Genomic DNA, 14566 nt, shown 5'->3' with positions numbered 1-14566 from the left:
TTGGAGTCAGGTTCTATTTTTAGTTCATTTACTGGGTTTTCTACAAGGGTTTGCCCTAGCCAGGTTCTGACATTTTTCTGTGATTTAGCTTATATACTTGTGAAATGTTTCATCTTATCTTAATTTTTGAGACCGTTACTATGTAGAACAGGCTAACCTCAAACGTATGGTCCTCCTCCCTCAGCCTACAAGTGCTGGAATTAGAGACATATACCACTATGTTTGCCATGCTCCTGAATATAAAGGATTTTTCTCTCCCCCGGGGCGGGGGGGGGTCTAGTCCTGGGGCCTGAACTCTGGGTCTGGGCGCTGTCCCTCAGCTCTTCAGCTCAAGGCTAGCGCTCTACCACTTGAGCCACAGCGCCACTTCCGGCTTTCTTCTTTTTGCTTATGTGGTGCTGAGGAATCGAACCCAGGGCCTCACATGCAAGGCAAGCGCTCTACCACTGAGCCACCTTCCCAGCCCTCTTAAAGTACCTTATATGGGGGGATTTCAAAGGAGAAAAAGAAACATTTCTCAAAAATAGAGGAATGATCTTCCTGTGACACTTGACTTATTCTAGTTCTACAATGCTAAATAGCCCCATCTTTTTAGGGTATACCTAACATTGTTACCCCACTGCTTTAGAAAAAAGGATTCTGAGTAACTCCTGTTAATAGCTTAGTTGTGCTGGTATGTGGTATAAGAGAAACATTAACTGCTCTTAAGAGCCTACCTAAGCAGCTGAATGATACAGTGCATTTATAAGCTCCTCCAACAAAGATCAAGGAATAAATGAGCTTCTGATTTTATTTCAATAATGGTTAAAAATTTATGTTTTCTCTCCTCCCTCTGCCTCCCCTCTCCCTTTCTCCCTTTCTCCCTTTTTCCCTCTCTCTCTTCTCTATCTCGTGTGTGTGTGTGTGTGTGTGTGTGTGTGTGTGTGTGTGTGTACCATCTCTGAAGCTTGAAATCAGGTTGCTGTCCCTGAGCTTTTTTGTTTCTTGCTCAAGGATAAGGCCCTAACACTTGAACCAAAGCTCTACTTCTACCTTTTTGCTGATTAATTGGAAATAAGAGTCTCCATGATCTTTCCTGATTAGACTGACTTTGAACTCAGCCTCCTGAGTAGCTAGGATTGCAGGCATGAACAAAATGACAAAATGGAAGGTTATAAAATAGTGTTCTATATACTGAATATATAATATATACTGAATATATAATTAAATTTGAAATACAAATACATAAGAAATAATATAAAATTATGAATAAGTGCAAGGTATTTAGATAATAAAAAATAAGCAGAAACCAATAAAAAAATACTGAAAGCAAAGCAAACAGTCTTGTATCCTTCTTAATTATTGTTTTTCAATTACTTCAGGGCTTAATTTTTTTGAGTGACTCAAAGTATAATATATAGTCCAAGGCAAAGCTAAAGTTGGAACTTTCCAACTCTTTTAGACCCTAGGGCTTCCTTTCCTCTCTTTCCTTTCTGAAGAGTAGGAAAGGTTCAAGGCTGAGAGTAACAAAGACACTAGGCACTGAGTTTGCAGCTTCAGGTAGCCATTCCTTAGAATTGGAGGCCCATAACATGGGGTTTTTTGTTGTTGGTGGCGGTGATGTCAGTCATGGGGCTTGTACTTGGGACCTAGGCAATTTGAGCTCCTTTTGCTCAAGGCTAATGCTATACCACTTTAAGCCACAATTCTACTTCCAGTTTTCTGGTGGTTAATTGAAGATGAGAGTCTCATAGAGTTTACTGCTTGGGCTGACTTTGAACCATGATCCTCAAATTTCAGCCTCCTAAATAGCTAAGATTACAGGCGTGAGCCACTAGTGCCCAGCTGTGGTACTTGTTTTTACTTTTTTTTTTCTTTTAGGAGACAGCAAGGGGCACAGAAAGGGAGGGAGGAAGAGAGGGTGAACAAATGCAATCATATTATTCAGTATACACAATTTGAAACTGACCTATGTAACTTGTGGGCAGGGTTAGGAAGGGAAAACTGAGGGAGAGTGAAGGGGTGACAAAGAATTGTACTCAGTACCTGGCTTAAGAAATGGTAACCCCGGGGCTGGGAAGGTAGGTCAGTGGTAGAGTGCTTGCCTTGCATGCATAAGGCCCTCGGTTCAATTTCTCAGCACCACATAAGCAGAAAAAGATGGAAGTGTGGCTGAGGCTCAAGTGGTAGAGCCCCGGTATACAACTGAAGAGCTGGGGGACAGCGAAAGAAAGGAAAGAAAGAAAGAGAGGAAGGAAGGAAGAGAGGAAGGAAGGAAGAAAGAAGGGGAAGGAAGGAAGGAAGTTCCTGGAAGGAAGGAGAAAGAAGAAACGGTAACCCCTCTGTAGGACAGCATCCAGGGCCAGAGTTCAAGCCCCATGATCACAAAAACAATTTTAATAAAAAAATAATAATAACTGGTGGCCCATGAACAAAAGTCAAACATCTTTTACTCATCTCAAAGAATTAGAACACATCTTCCAGCTGTTTAAGGCCTCACTTGGGAGGACAGCCAGAGAAGGGGCATGAATGCTTACCCCAGGGCTTTTGTGGTCTGTTCCAGATGAGTATGTGGCAAGCCTACACCTACCAACTTTTGATGCCCACCTGACAGAGCTGACAGATGAACAGGCGAAGTATCTGGGACTCAACAAGAATGGGCCTTTCAAGCCTAATTACTACAGGTGCCTTGGGGTCCCTAGAATTCAGGGAAGCCTGGGTAGTGAAGAGCTTCCTGTACGGGAATTGGTGTTTGCATCTCCTCAAACCCCAACACATAGGTTTACGTTGACTCAGGGAAATTAACCCACTCCCTTTTTGGCACCCTCAGAGGACTCTTTGAGATCTTCTACAAAATGTTAATATTCCCTTCCTCCAAGAAAATATACTGGCCTTTTCTCTGATATGAAAAGGAACCCCAAAGTATCAATTCTCATACACTTCAGGAGAGCCCCTGCCTCCTATCTTTAGATAGGCTCTTCAGGTTTCAACAGGCCTACTAGCCGATAGTATCAGTCTCATCTTTCTTTTTCTTTCCAGGTATTAAATTCCTGTAACTCAAGCCAGAAGACATTTTAAGGAATAGAACTCCAAGCCTTTTCTCCACTACTATCTAAGAAAGAACCCAGCAAGCTGCTTCTCCAATCAGAGCTGCCCGCCGTGCTCTCCCTGTGTGTTAGGTTATTTATTTATTAAAATCTAGAATCCTGTGCCTGTAGCCTTGGCCCAGAGTGTGGTTACTGCTCTTCGGGCCATGGGAACTGCAGAAGACAGGCTGAGGAAGGAAAGCAATGGGGTCACCAAGCCTAGTGCATCATTCACATCATTGCCTATTGATGAACTCCTCAGCAATAGCTGTTTCTCTCATCCAGGCTCAGGAGTTCAGGGATTCCAGACTCTTTGTTCCCTGGGGTTTTCTGGAATAAATTCAGCAGCTGCCTTTCTCAGCTTTGATCATTCTCCCCTGGTGAAGCCTTTTGGGAGCCACTGAATTAACATGGCCTGGGTTCTCAGCCTTGGCCACACTGTCACTGCCTTCTTTACAAAAAAGTCTAGTAAAAAAGGAGTGTTAAGGCCTTGCAAGCCACTCGAGAACTTAGTTGTGCCTGTTGTCTGTGCCTAATGGGGTCTCCTTCCTTACATAGGACTCCTTTCTTCTTGACTCTTAAGTCCGTTTTAATGCTTCTGGTTCCAAGAGGGTATGCCTCTATGATCTCAGCACCAGCTCTGGTGTTTATCAGATGTTTGTTTTGCTGTCTTTCTAACCCACCAAGCACTGCTCAGGAAGCCCACTCCAGACTGGCACTGACTCAGAAAAGGAGGCTTTGTTGTAGAACAGTTCTTCCTGAAGCTTCCTGTTATTGCCTAAAACTATTTCTAAAAGTGAGCTTGAAAAGACATACTTTGCCAGGGATTTGGAAGATTAAGACTTTGAAAATGGCACCAGGCTTTCAGGTACACAGCTTGGCCCTGAAAGAAGCAGGTATGTTTATTTGTTTCCCAGGAAAGACTTGGTTAAGCTAATAGGTAAAAAGATGACATTTTAATCCGTTCGGAGCTCAAAACTAGTTTGACTAGTTACCTCATCAGACATTTATTTTTTGGCCATTGCCATGGATGAAAGTAAGATCTGCAACCCAATCTGTCGTCTTTCCTCTCTGCTGGCATCTTCATGATCTTACCTCTTCCTTTTAAAGATTCTGTTGCAGAGATAGTTTCTTAAGTAATTCCAAAATTAGTTTTAAAATTAGTAAAATGAACAATATGAAATTTGATGTCCCAGTGGGATTCTTTTGGAAACTGACTTACTGGCTTCAAGGTTTTCATTGGAATGAACCAGATTGGTTGGTTCTAAGAATTAACACCTGGAATGACCCTAGGAATCTTGAATGAAATGAGTCTCTTTTTCCCCAGCCACCCCTATGTGCTCGCACATTTGTGTCCCAGTTTTTTCTTACGTTGGTCTCCTTCAAAGTCTTAAGACCATGGTGTAGCAAGGAAATACCAGACCGCCAGAATCATTCCATCTGAATCCTCCCCTTTCTCCACACTTTGTCTCCCTGTATTTACATAGACCCCCAGAGCTAGTCTGGAAGTGTCCTTACTTTTGGAGCTAGGGAAGTAGACTTGGATAAACAGCTGTTTACCTCATTAAATAGCATATAGGCTCATCCCCTAAGAAGAGGCCATATGTCTCAGCAGTGCTAGAGAAGAACACATATGGCTGCACTCTTTCTTATGAGGAAGACCATACGTAATGAAAAACCCACAAGGCTACCCAGTTCTTTTGCCTGCCCAATTCTGACTTTTGTATTCATTAATTGGGTCTCTTTAGCAAAAGCTTTGGGTCTTTGTACCTCCATCTTACATGCAGAACCGTTTCCATTAGGCTGATAAGCTGGGCCCTAGCCTATTAACTTCTTAAACCAAAATTCATAACCTGCTGCTTCTCTGCAAAGCTTGCCTCTATGGCATTTACTGAGAGCTAGTTCTTACAGGCAACACACCGTTACTCCACAGAGGAAAGGAGACACACGGTTTTCGAAGTTAGGTCACCAGTGTTGCTGCCTATAGTGAGGTAGTTGCCTCTAAATTTCAGATTACTTCTCTTCTCTTTCTTTGGGGACCTTGTGTCATCAACCAGGAAAAAGAAGGAGGTCAAGCTCTCCTATTTAATTTTATTGTTGGGATTTTATCATTACTCCTCTGTCCTTGGAATCAGAGCAGTTGCCTTCCTTTCCCCAACCTTTCACCTTCCTAGTAGGAGGCATGGAAAAGAAGGCTAATTATTAATTATCTCTTTGAATGTGGCCCTAGCCTGTGGGAATACTTACCATTTTACCTAAGATGAACTTGTGCTAGTTCCAAGGTCTTTTTGCCTTTTAAAGGAAATATTTAGTTTGCTGTTTCTTCTTTAAAAATGCACCTACAAGGCTAGGAAGGTGGCTCAGTGGTAGAGTGCTTGCCTTGCATGCATGATGCCCTGGGTTCGATTCCTCAGCACCACATAAGCAGAAAAAGCCAGAAGTGGCGCTGTGGTTCAGCAGTAGAGCACTAGCCTTGAGCTGAAGAGTTGAGGGACAGCACCCAGGCCCAGAGTTCAGGCCCCACGACTGACCAAAAAGAAAAAAAAAAAGCACCTAAATCCCAGCTCCTTGTAAGAAGAGTAATATTAGCAAAATTTCATCTCAGCTAACAAGCTGAGCATGGTAGTTAATGGGTGTAGTCCCAGCTACACAGGAGAAACAGGAGGATCATAAACTGAGGCCAGCCCAGGCAAAAAGCATAACCTTACCTGAAAAATGCCCTGAGGCAAAATCAAAGGCTGAGGGTGTGGATCTGATGGCAAAGCCCTGAGTTCAAACCCCAGTACCCCAAAAATGAATCTCTTCTAGTTCCCCTCTGCCCTGCTCCCTCCCCATCCTGCCCTCCCATGTAAGCACGGCTCCCTGTGGCCACACACTCCTGCAAAGCTGTTTTTGCTGCTTAGCTTTTCTCTGAACAGATCTGAAATTGCTGCTCCTGTGGTTTTCTCAAAATTAACTTTGTCATGGTTCTTAAACAAATCAAAGTGAATTGTTGCATTAAGCTTTTTTATAAAGGAAAACTATGGAAAGAAAATAGGCAACACCAGCAAATTATACGTGGAAAAGTCCTATATAGATACACACACACATATATATATATATATAATAATAATCTAGTTCTCACTGTCATCTTACTGAAAGGAACAGAACCTCTAAAAGATCGCCATTCTGAGAAGCTCTTGGAAATCTTTATGTCTAAGTGATTGTATTAGATCAGCAATAATGACTATGTAATCTCAAAAGATAAATAAAATATTCTTAAAATGGATTATTGTCCTGAGAGTATTTTTGCTTCTGTCACTAAGAGGTGAGAGGTCTCTGGGCAAAGGTGTGAAATGCTGAAACTCTTACCCATGGGCTGTAACCATTGAGTGACCATTGCCTTGAGACTTTTATTCCTTGCTAGGCCACTGTACTGGTAAATACCTTGTTCCTTCTGCCCACATCCACCTGGACACACACACGGCTCCAGATATAAGGAACGTGTCTTCTTACAACCACTACCCTGGGGAGTTGAGAGTGGTAGCTTAAGGTACAAACACGAATGCATAGCTCTAAGTCCCTCATGCCCTCTGGGTGTAGTCCTTAGCTGGAGAGCACAGGAAGGTCAGCATAACCATAGTTTGGCACCAAAGGGCTCCAGGCATTCAGGATCTCCCTACATTCATTCAAAGGGAAGAAAATTATTTGGGCAGAGATTTGTTGGTAAGTCAGGTTACCTGGCTAACTCAGTAACTGGAGGATGAATCCAATTGCCTGTTTTTTCTCATCTACCAGTAGGGGTAACCAGGTCTGGGAAGCTTTTAGATGATCATCCTGTTTAGCTGTACATCCTGTACATGAGATGTTTTCCTTATCAGACTCTTCTGCCATTTTGTCTTGTGCTTATTTAAGCTAAGAGCCACAGGGAAGTTGGTAATGGCTGAAAGCTTTAGCCATTCCAGTTCAGATAAGGCAGCAGCTAGCAGTGAAGCCTTCGAGTCAGCTGAGAGGATTTGCTCCCTCTATAAAGCCTGATTCTTTTGTGAAGGATGAAAACCCATGTTCCTGGTCTTAGTTTCATACTCCCAGAATCAGTTCAGGCTGCCCGCTGCTGGGCATGCTTCTCTGCCTCACAATAATTATAGAAAGAGCCTAAACTCTGAATTGGGCTAATGCTTGAGTTTGAACTCCAGCTCTGCCATTTACAAGTTGTATAACTTGGCAAAATTATATAACCAATCAAAGCCTCAGTTATTTTGCCTGTGAAATTGATAATGATTATCTCCTAGGGTAAAGATTCAATGGCCTGATGTATCAAAAAATAAAAAAAGTGCTACTTAAAGACAGGCACACACTGCTTACTGCATAAACATCTGTTCCATGTAGGGAACTGTAGCCTACATTGCATTATTACACCTACTCATGCCCTTTATGGAGAAAGGAGGTGTTCTTTTTCTACTATATTGTCCTAACTGCTAAATAGCCTCAAAAATAAAGTAATTTAAGACTTCATCTTCTTTATAAGCTGTGTCAGTGCAAGGCACTGTTTATTATTTGCCCTCTAGGGATTAAAGTGCTTAAGTGAACAAAGGGGTATGTATGATCCTAGTAACTGTACCCGGTTATACCTCCAGCCCTCAGAATAAAACCTGAGATTTGGGACAAGGGACATTTGCAATGTTGGTTTTAAAGTAACTCACTTCTGGACCTTTCTATGCAAAACAAAAAAACAGACCATCCCTGATTACTTAATTCCCAGGTATACTTATGGTTGCCTCTGATCAATCATGTGGCAAAAAATTATCACTTCCTTGTTGGCAAGTAAGTTAAAAGAAATTTTAGGAGTGCTAATTCCATGATCTGTAGTTTCTTTCTTTTTTATCTTTTTTGCCAGTCCTGGGGCTTGATCTCAGGCCTGGGCACTGTCCCTGAGCTGCTCGATCAAGCTCAATCAAGGCTAGCACTCTACCACTTGAGCCACAGCACCACTTCTGGCTTTTTCTGTTCATGTGGTACTGAGAATCAAACCCAGGGCTTCATGCATGCTAGGCAAGCACTTTACCACTAAGCCACATTCTCAGCCCAATGACCTGTAGTTTCAACATTTGCAGTTCTCACTTTCTTGTTAATTCTCAAAGTGTCCCTCCCACCCCATTCCCAACCCAGACATCTTTACAAGTTCTGAACATTTAGGCCTTTATTGTCTTCCATTCCACTTAGTGTGGGAAAGATCATGGACTGAGGTTTTTCCTGTTGATCTTTGCAATCTCTACAACGCCAATTTTTCAAATTCCTTCTCTAAAAGTAAGGGCAAAGGCAGCCTTAAACCCGGCATTTAGCTTTAGATAGAGGCTAGAGGAGTCCTGGGTGCTGTCTTCAATCCCACTTCTAAGAGATCAGTCTCTGTCCTTCACCCTAAGGATAGACAAAAAGGAACAAAACCTCAAAACTGGCCATTGATAGAGATTTCTGCCACTGTTTAGGATAGTACTTTACTGGTTGATTAAGATCACAAAAAAACAAGTTGTGGGGCTGTTAGTCCCCAAATTTTCACTGCTTAAGGAGAGAGGTATTGAGAAGAAAAGTAGATAATGAGTTCCTTTTTAGTAAGAAACCCAATTGGGCTGTGGCAGGTTGATCACATTAAGTCAGTGATGAGCTAGGTGTGGGTTGTGAATTTTAATACAAAGTAGAGATTTTTAAGAGGTTAACAAATTACGCCCTCGAAAAAAATTCCAAAATCAAATCACTTAGGCCTTAAGCCAAGAGCTTTCTTGGAACTTCATATCAATTCAGTTCCCTAAACCAGGATTCTGAATTGAAGATTTTGCTCTTCAAGGAACATTTTTTGCAATATCTAGGCATTTTGGGTTCTCATAAGTAAGGTGAGAGGAGACCAGAAGTTCTACTAAACATCCTACAATTGCAGTCCCCCTAATAATTTTTCAGCCGAAAGGATCAAGAATACAGAGTGAAATCCTTTGTGAAACAGAACGAACACATCATACAGGCTCACAACTGTAATTCTAGTTACTCAAGACTGACACCTAGAGAATTATAGTTCAAATCCAGCCTGGGCAGAAAAAAGTACTTAAAAGACCCATCTCCAATATAACCAGCAAAAAGCAGGGCTGGAGTGGTAGGGCACCAGTTGAGCAAGCAAGTAAGCCAAACAAGTGCAAAGCTCTAAGTTCAAACCCCGGGACCCACAAAAGAGAGGAGAGAAGGGAGAAAATAAACTTGACCCTAGGAAAGAGGTGGAAATAAGATGAGTGGTGTCAGAAAGTAGATGTTTGAGATGTTGGAAAGAAAGGAATCTAGAAATCTCACAAAATTGCTTTCAAGCCTGCCTTGATATGTCACCTACCATCCAGAAAGAAGAAAGAAAGAATGACACAAAAAGGATTGGAAACCAGCAAGGTGATGCACACCTGTACTCCCAGCACTGGAAAGGCCAAGGTAAAAAAATAGAGTTGAGGCCAACCTGTGCTACACAGTGCAAACCTGTCTTAAAGAAATATGGGAAGAAAGGAAGGGAGAGTAAGAAAAAAAAATGAAAAGAAAGTGGCAAAAGGAAGGAGGCCTGGAATTGTCCCTAAAATATAGGGAAAAAAATTCCTTTAGACCTTTGTTTTAGGAAAATGGGAAATACTAAGATTTTTGGTTCTCAACAAAGTTGGCTTTTCACAGAAAGTTTCTTGGGAGGTCTTTAACTCCCATTTCCTACCGAGGAGGACATGTTTCTTACTGCTTACCCTGTTATACCAGAATCCTTGTTAAAAACTTTTAAAAGTTAGCTGGGTGCCGGTGGCTCACACCTGTAATCCTAGCTACTCAGGAGGCTGAGATCTGAGGATCTCAGTCCAAAGCCAAACCTGGCAGGAAAGTACATGAGATTCTTATCTCCAATAAAAGCACTCAGAAAACAAGTGGCACTGTGGCTCAAGTGGTAGAGTGCTAGCCTTGAGCTGAAGAGCTGAGGGACAGCACCCAGGCCCAGAGTTCAGGTCCCACGACCTACAAAAAAACAAACAAAAAACCCCACAAAACTTTTAAAAGTTGTTTTTGGAGGGAAGGGTGACATTGCCCAAAAAGAATGTACTGTTTACCTGACTTATGTAACACCTCTGTACACCTTTATAATACTAATAAAAAATTAATGCTTTTTTAGAATCTTTAAAGACAGTGGCCAACCAAGAGAAAACAAATTTCCTCCACAGAACAGCATCCCCACATTGTGACAAGACACGATGTACCTTAGGAACTACAAGGAGTTCTCCGTGAGTCCCAGTTTCTTTATCAGTAATAACAGATTCTCAAAGATTACCTGTCAGGGAGAGGCATGATGTATCTGGAAAGTACCCAGTGTCATGCCTGGCACAGAGCATAGTTAAAACGCCCAACCCTCTTCCTAAAGCAACTGAGTTGTTTGGCTAATGAGTTGGTTCCATCCAATCCCTTCAGCCTACTTGTTTGGAACTTCCATGACCAAGCCAGATCTGCCCGTTTTGTTGCACTCGCTTTCTCACTGAATTTGGTTAAATTTTAAAAATCACAGGGCTGGGAAAGTGGCTCAGTGGTAGAGTGCTTGCCTTGCATGCGTGAGATCCTGAGTTCGGTTCCTCAGCACCACATAAATAGAAAAAGCCGGAAGTGGTGCTGTGGCTCAAGCAGTAGAACACTAGCCTTGAGCTGAAGAGCTGAGGGACAGCGCCCAGGCCCAGAGTTCAAGCCCCATGACCGACCAAAAAAAAAAAAGCACTCTCCCCTCCCCCACCAACACTGAGCCTTTGGGAAGGAGCTTTAAAGAAAGGAAAAAAGGAAAGGCCAGGAGGGGTGGGGGAGGGTCTTGCCGCCAATTCAGTGCAGTCAGGGTACAAATACAGCAGAAAAGGGCAGATGGTCAGGAGCAGCAGCCCTCAAGGGCATCAGTGACAAAAAAAAAAAAAACCGAACAAACAAACCCAACACCCCAAGCCCTACCCCTAAATTCCCAGTCTCCTGATCAGCCCAGAGACTGAGAGCCCCGCATTTCTAGCTGTGGCCCTGGCTACCGGGCTGTGCCATCTCTCTTCTGAGAGTTAGCTGGATGTCCTCTAGGATTCGGCGGCCAGGGTCCAATGCAGACAGCAGTAGAACAGGGGGCGACGACTGAGAGCCCTGGAAAAAAAGGAGAGGACCTGCCTGCACTCAAGGTGAGTTCAGGAGGTGAAGTGGAAAACCAACCTAGGAGACCATCAGCAGTAGCACCAGCTGAAGCCGCAGAAATTAAAATAAACAAACAAACAAGTCGGGAAGGGGAAAATATTCCTTGAAAGAACCCCCAACCCTCCGAGTCCCACTCTGGCCGGTCAAGCAGCCAATCACGATGTGGGGCGGAGCCGAGGGGAGGGGTCGCATCCAATAGCGACTGGAGGGCGGAGCCTGGTGCCAGGCGCGCGCGGTGGCGGGGTCGCCTCGGGCAGAGAGAGCTGTTGAGGGTAGCCGCTGACCAGCCGCATGGAGGACCCTACGGTGCCCGGGGCCTCCGGGTCAGGGGGCCTGCCAGCCAATGGTAACGGCAATAACGGCAAAGGGAAGCCGGCGGTGCCCAAGGGCCGGGAAGCGTTCCGCAGCCAGCGGCGGGAGTCGGAGGTGAGGAGCCCCGAGGGCTTCGGCTGGGGACCCGGGAGACGCCCGAGGGCGGGAAGCGGAGGTGGAGGTGATTCGGCCTTGGCCCTGAGACCCCTCGCGCTCCCGGAGTCAGCTCCTGCGGGTTCTTCCGCCCCGACCCTGCTCCGCACGGCTGCCTCCACCGATGGGGGCCTCCCCTGTCCCCCAGCACGGAGAGGGAGCGCTGTAGCGAGCATGGCCGATGATACTTTGCAAATCTTCATGTCACTTGTTCTCCGTCGCACCGCCCCCCCCGCCCCCCACGCAGACATACAGACCCCGATTTACAGACGACGGGACTAGCGCAGGGAGGCTGAGGGACGGCCTGGAGGGGTCAGCGAGCGGGTCGCCGTCCCTCCACTCCAGGCTGCCTGCAGGGGGTGAGGGGCTGTCCCTGGCCCGGGTTCAGGCCGGCCGTTTTAGGGAGCATCTTTCTCTGGCCTCGGGTCCCTTGCCCGGAAGGATGAAGTGAAACAGGACTCAGGCGGGGACTGTCCGGCGGGGGATCTAGAACAGACCCGCCCCCAAGACACAGCTAGGAATATAAGAAATATTTGGGTCTTGTCTTCCTCTTCTAAAAAAGAAATCCGAACTAGGGCGACGACAAAAGGACTGAATGATCACTCCCTCACAATCTCGCCCAGCCAGTTCCGATCCATTAGCCTGGTCCGATTGTATCTGAGCAGCGATTACCAGATTAGACCTGGAAATGTCAGGTGTGGGGATCATCTGGTGTAGCCCTTTATTTTACAGAATAAAACAGGCAGAAATAATTTGCCCATCATCAGACATATAGCCAAGTGAGTGGTCAAGACCACCAGGCTCCGGCGTGTGTCACATCAGGTTTGGAACCTTAGCACTATCAATTAACTGTAATTTAGGCAAATTACAAAACCTTTCTGAGCGCTAGTTCTTTCATTTGTAAAAAGGGGTTAAACATTGCTTAGCTCAGTTCATGTAATTAATTGGCCCATACACCATCAAGTGGCAGAGCAGGTACAAGAATTAGGTCTTTGGCATTCCAGTCCAGTTTGCTATTTGAATAGCATTTCACAGTATCACTGCAAAGATTTTATATATGCCTCCAATTTTGATACAGGCAGAATAGGAATTATCCATCGACTCTTCTTTTTCGTGGGGTGGTGGTATGTGTGTGGTGTGTGTGTGTGTGTGTGTGTGTGTGTGTGTGTGTGTATTGGTACTGGGGCTTGAACTTTAGGCCTCAGCAATCTTTTAGGGCTTTTTTTTCCCCCACTCGCACTTGGTGTTCTACCACTTAATCCACACCTACTTTGCTGGTTAATTGGAGGTGAGGAGTCTTCTGGGTTTGCTCAGATTTGTCTGCTGTAAGTTGGCATCAAACGGAGATTCTCAGGTCTCAGTCTCCCGACTACTTAAAATTATAGGCATAAAACACTGGTGTCTTCTGCATCTAAATTCCTACGTTTAGGGTAGTCTATGCCTCCTTCCTTCTCAGGGGTATTGTTCTTGCTGAAGTGTTTTTTGAAGTATGAGTCATTCATTAATTCAACCATTATTGAGCTATAGTCATTGTTTTTGTGTGTGTGCATGCATTCTAGGGATATATCAGTGAACGAGACTGGGTCTTTGTCTTTGTAGAGATAGCACCGTAATAGAGTTGGGGAGATAGACAACAAACCAATAAATAATTTCAGAGTGCTATATTCTGTCTCCCTTCTGAAGTAGCTGTTCATTCAACCATTAAGTCTTCCTTCAACTAAAAGCTCTGATAGTACTGTGCTTTTGCTAATGAGTTCAGGGTCCAGATTCTGAGCTTTCCACTTGCACTGCAGTTTACCTACTGATTTTCTGCAGCTACATTCTTCATGCCTGGAAATGAACAACTGCAGTAATCATCTCTATCTGGGCTCATTGCCTGCAGATAGGCTGGGTGAAAAGATTAGCTCTCCTCTACCTTCCACTGCAGCAGGATGTACTTGTCAGTTCATCCCGATCACTGGAGTACCCAGGTGCCAGATCTGCTTTTCCTTCTTTCTCTCTTTGCTTTCCTATGGAAGACAAGCCTTAGGGAGATGGGGTTCTTTGCTGTCTAGGGCTATAGAAAGGTGCTAGAAGAGAATTACTATTGACATATGTCAAGAGTCTTCTCATAACAATATTTATAGGAGCACTATTGAACTACTCTCTCCCAATGGCTCAGTATATGACTATCCTACACACTAAAAAAGGAAGCTACCGGGGGTTGAGAATGTGACCTAGTGGTAGAGTGCTTGCCTAGCATTCATAAAGCCTTAGGTTCAATTCCTCAGTACCACATAAACAGAAAGGCTGGAAGTGGCACTGTGGCTCAAGTGGTAGAGTGCTAGCCTTGAGCAAGAGAAGTTCAAGGACAGTGCCCAGGCCCTGAGTTCAAGCACCAGGACTGGCAAAAGGAAAAAACAAAAACAAACAAACAAGGAAGCTATATGGGCATCATGGTTCCTTCCTGTAATACTAACTACTCAGGAGACTGAGATCTGAAGGATCATGGTTCAAAGCCAACCCAAGCAGAAAAGTCCACAAAACTCCATCTCCAAAATAATCAGCAAAGGAAATGGAGGTGTGCTTCAAGTGTAGAGTGCCAGCCTGTGAGTGAAAAAGCAAAGCAAAGAGTGCAAAGCCCTGAGCTCGTTCATTTATTCATTCAAATATTGATATTCTAAATACTAGGAATAATGTGGTATAGCAGACAGGCTGAGCAGGAGCTTACATTCCAGGAGTTTGTTTACTATGTGCGATTTCCATCCAGACTGAATGATGACAATAGTATTCAGGAGCAAGCACAATGAGGCCTTGAGTTCAAACCCCAGTACTGGCCCAAGAAAAATGAGTATGGAAAGATCACA

General features: G+C 44.3%; 2 protein-coding genes across 3 annotated transcripts in view; both read left to right on the top strand.

The window, feature by feature from the left end:
• Ahcyl2 (adenosylhomocysteinase-like 2) overlaps positions 1-3196 on the top strand; it is a 38388-nt gene extending 35192 nt beyond the window's left edge. Inside the window, exons 14-15 of the mRNA XM_013020037.1 lie at positions 2543-2663; positions 3019-3196. Of these exons, the coding sequence (XP_012875491.1) occupies positions 2543-2663; positions 3019-3025 (128 nt within the window). The 3' untranslated portion in view covers positions 3026-3196. The remainder of the gene's footprint in view (positions 1-2542; positions 2664-3018) is intronic.
• An 8316-nt stretch (positions 3197-11512) lies between these two features.
• Strip2 (striatin interacting protein 2) overlaps positions 11513-14566 on the top strand; it is a 51261-nt gene continuing 48207 nt past the window's right edge. Inside the window, exon 1 of one of the 2 annotated variants that reach the window (XM_013020050.1) lies at positions 11513-11681. In XM_013020050.1, coding sequence (XP_012875504.1) covers positions 11547-11681 — 135 coding nt within the window. In that variant the 5' untranslated portion in view covers positions 11513-11546. The remainder of the gene's footprint in view (positions 11682-14566) is intronic. The other variant, XM_013020051.1, reaches the window with a different exon arrangement.

This window comes from Dipodomys ordii, unplaced genomic scaffold (assembly GCF_000151885.1).
Source record: "Dipodomys ordii isolate 6190 unplaced genomic scaffold, Dord_2.0 Scaffold48, whole genome shotgun sequence".
NCBI lineage: Eukaryota > Metazoa > Chordata > Mammalia > Rodentia > Heteromyidae > Dipodomys > Dipodomys ordii.
The sequence above is the reverse complement of the archived record's forward strand: the minus strand, read 5'-3'. Positions and strand labels throughout refer to the sequence as shown.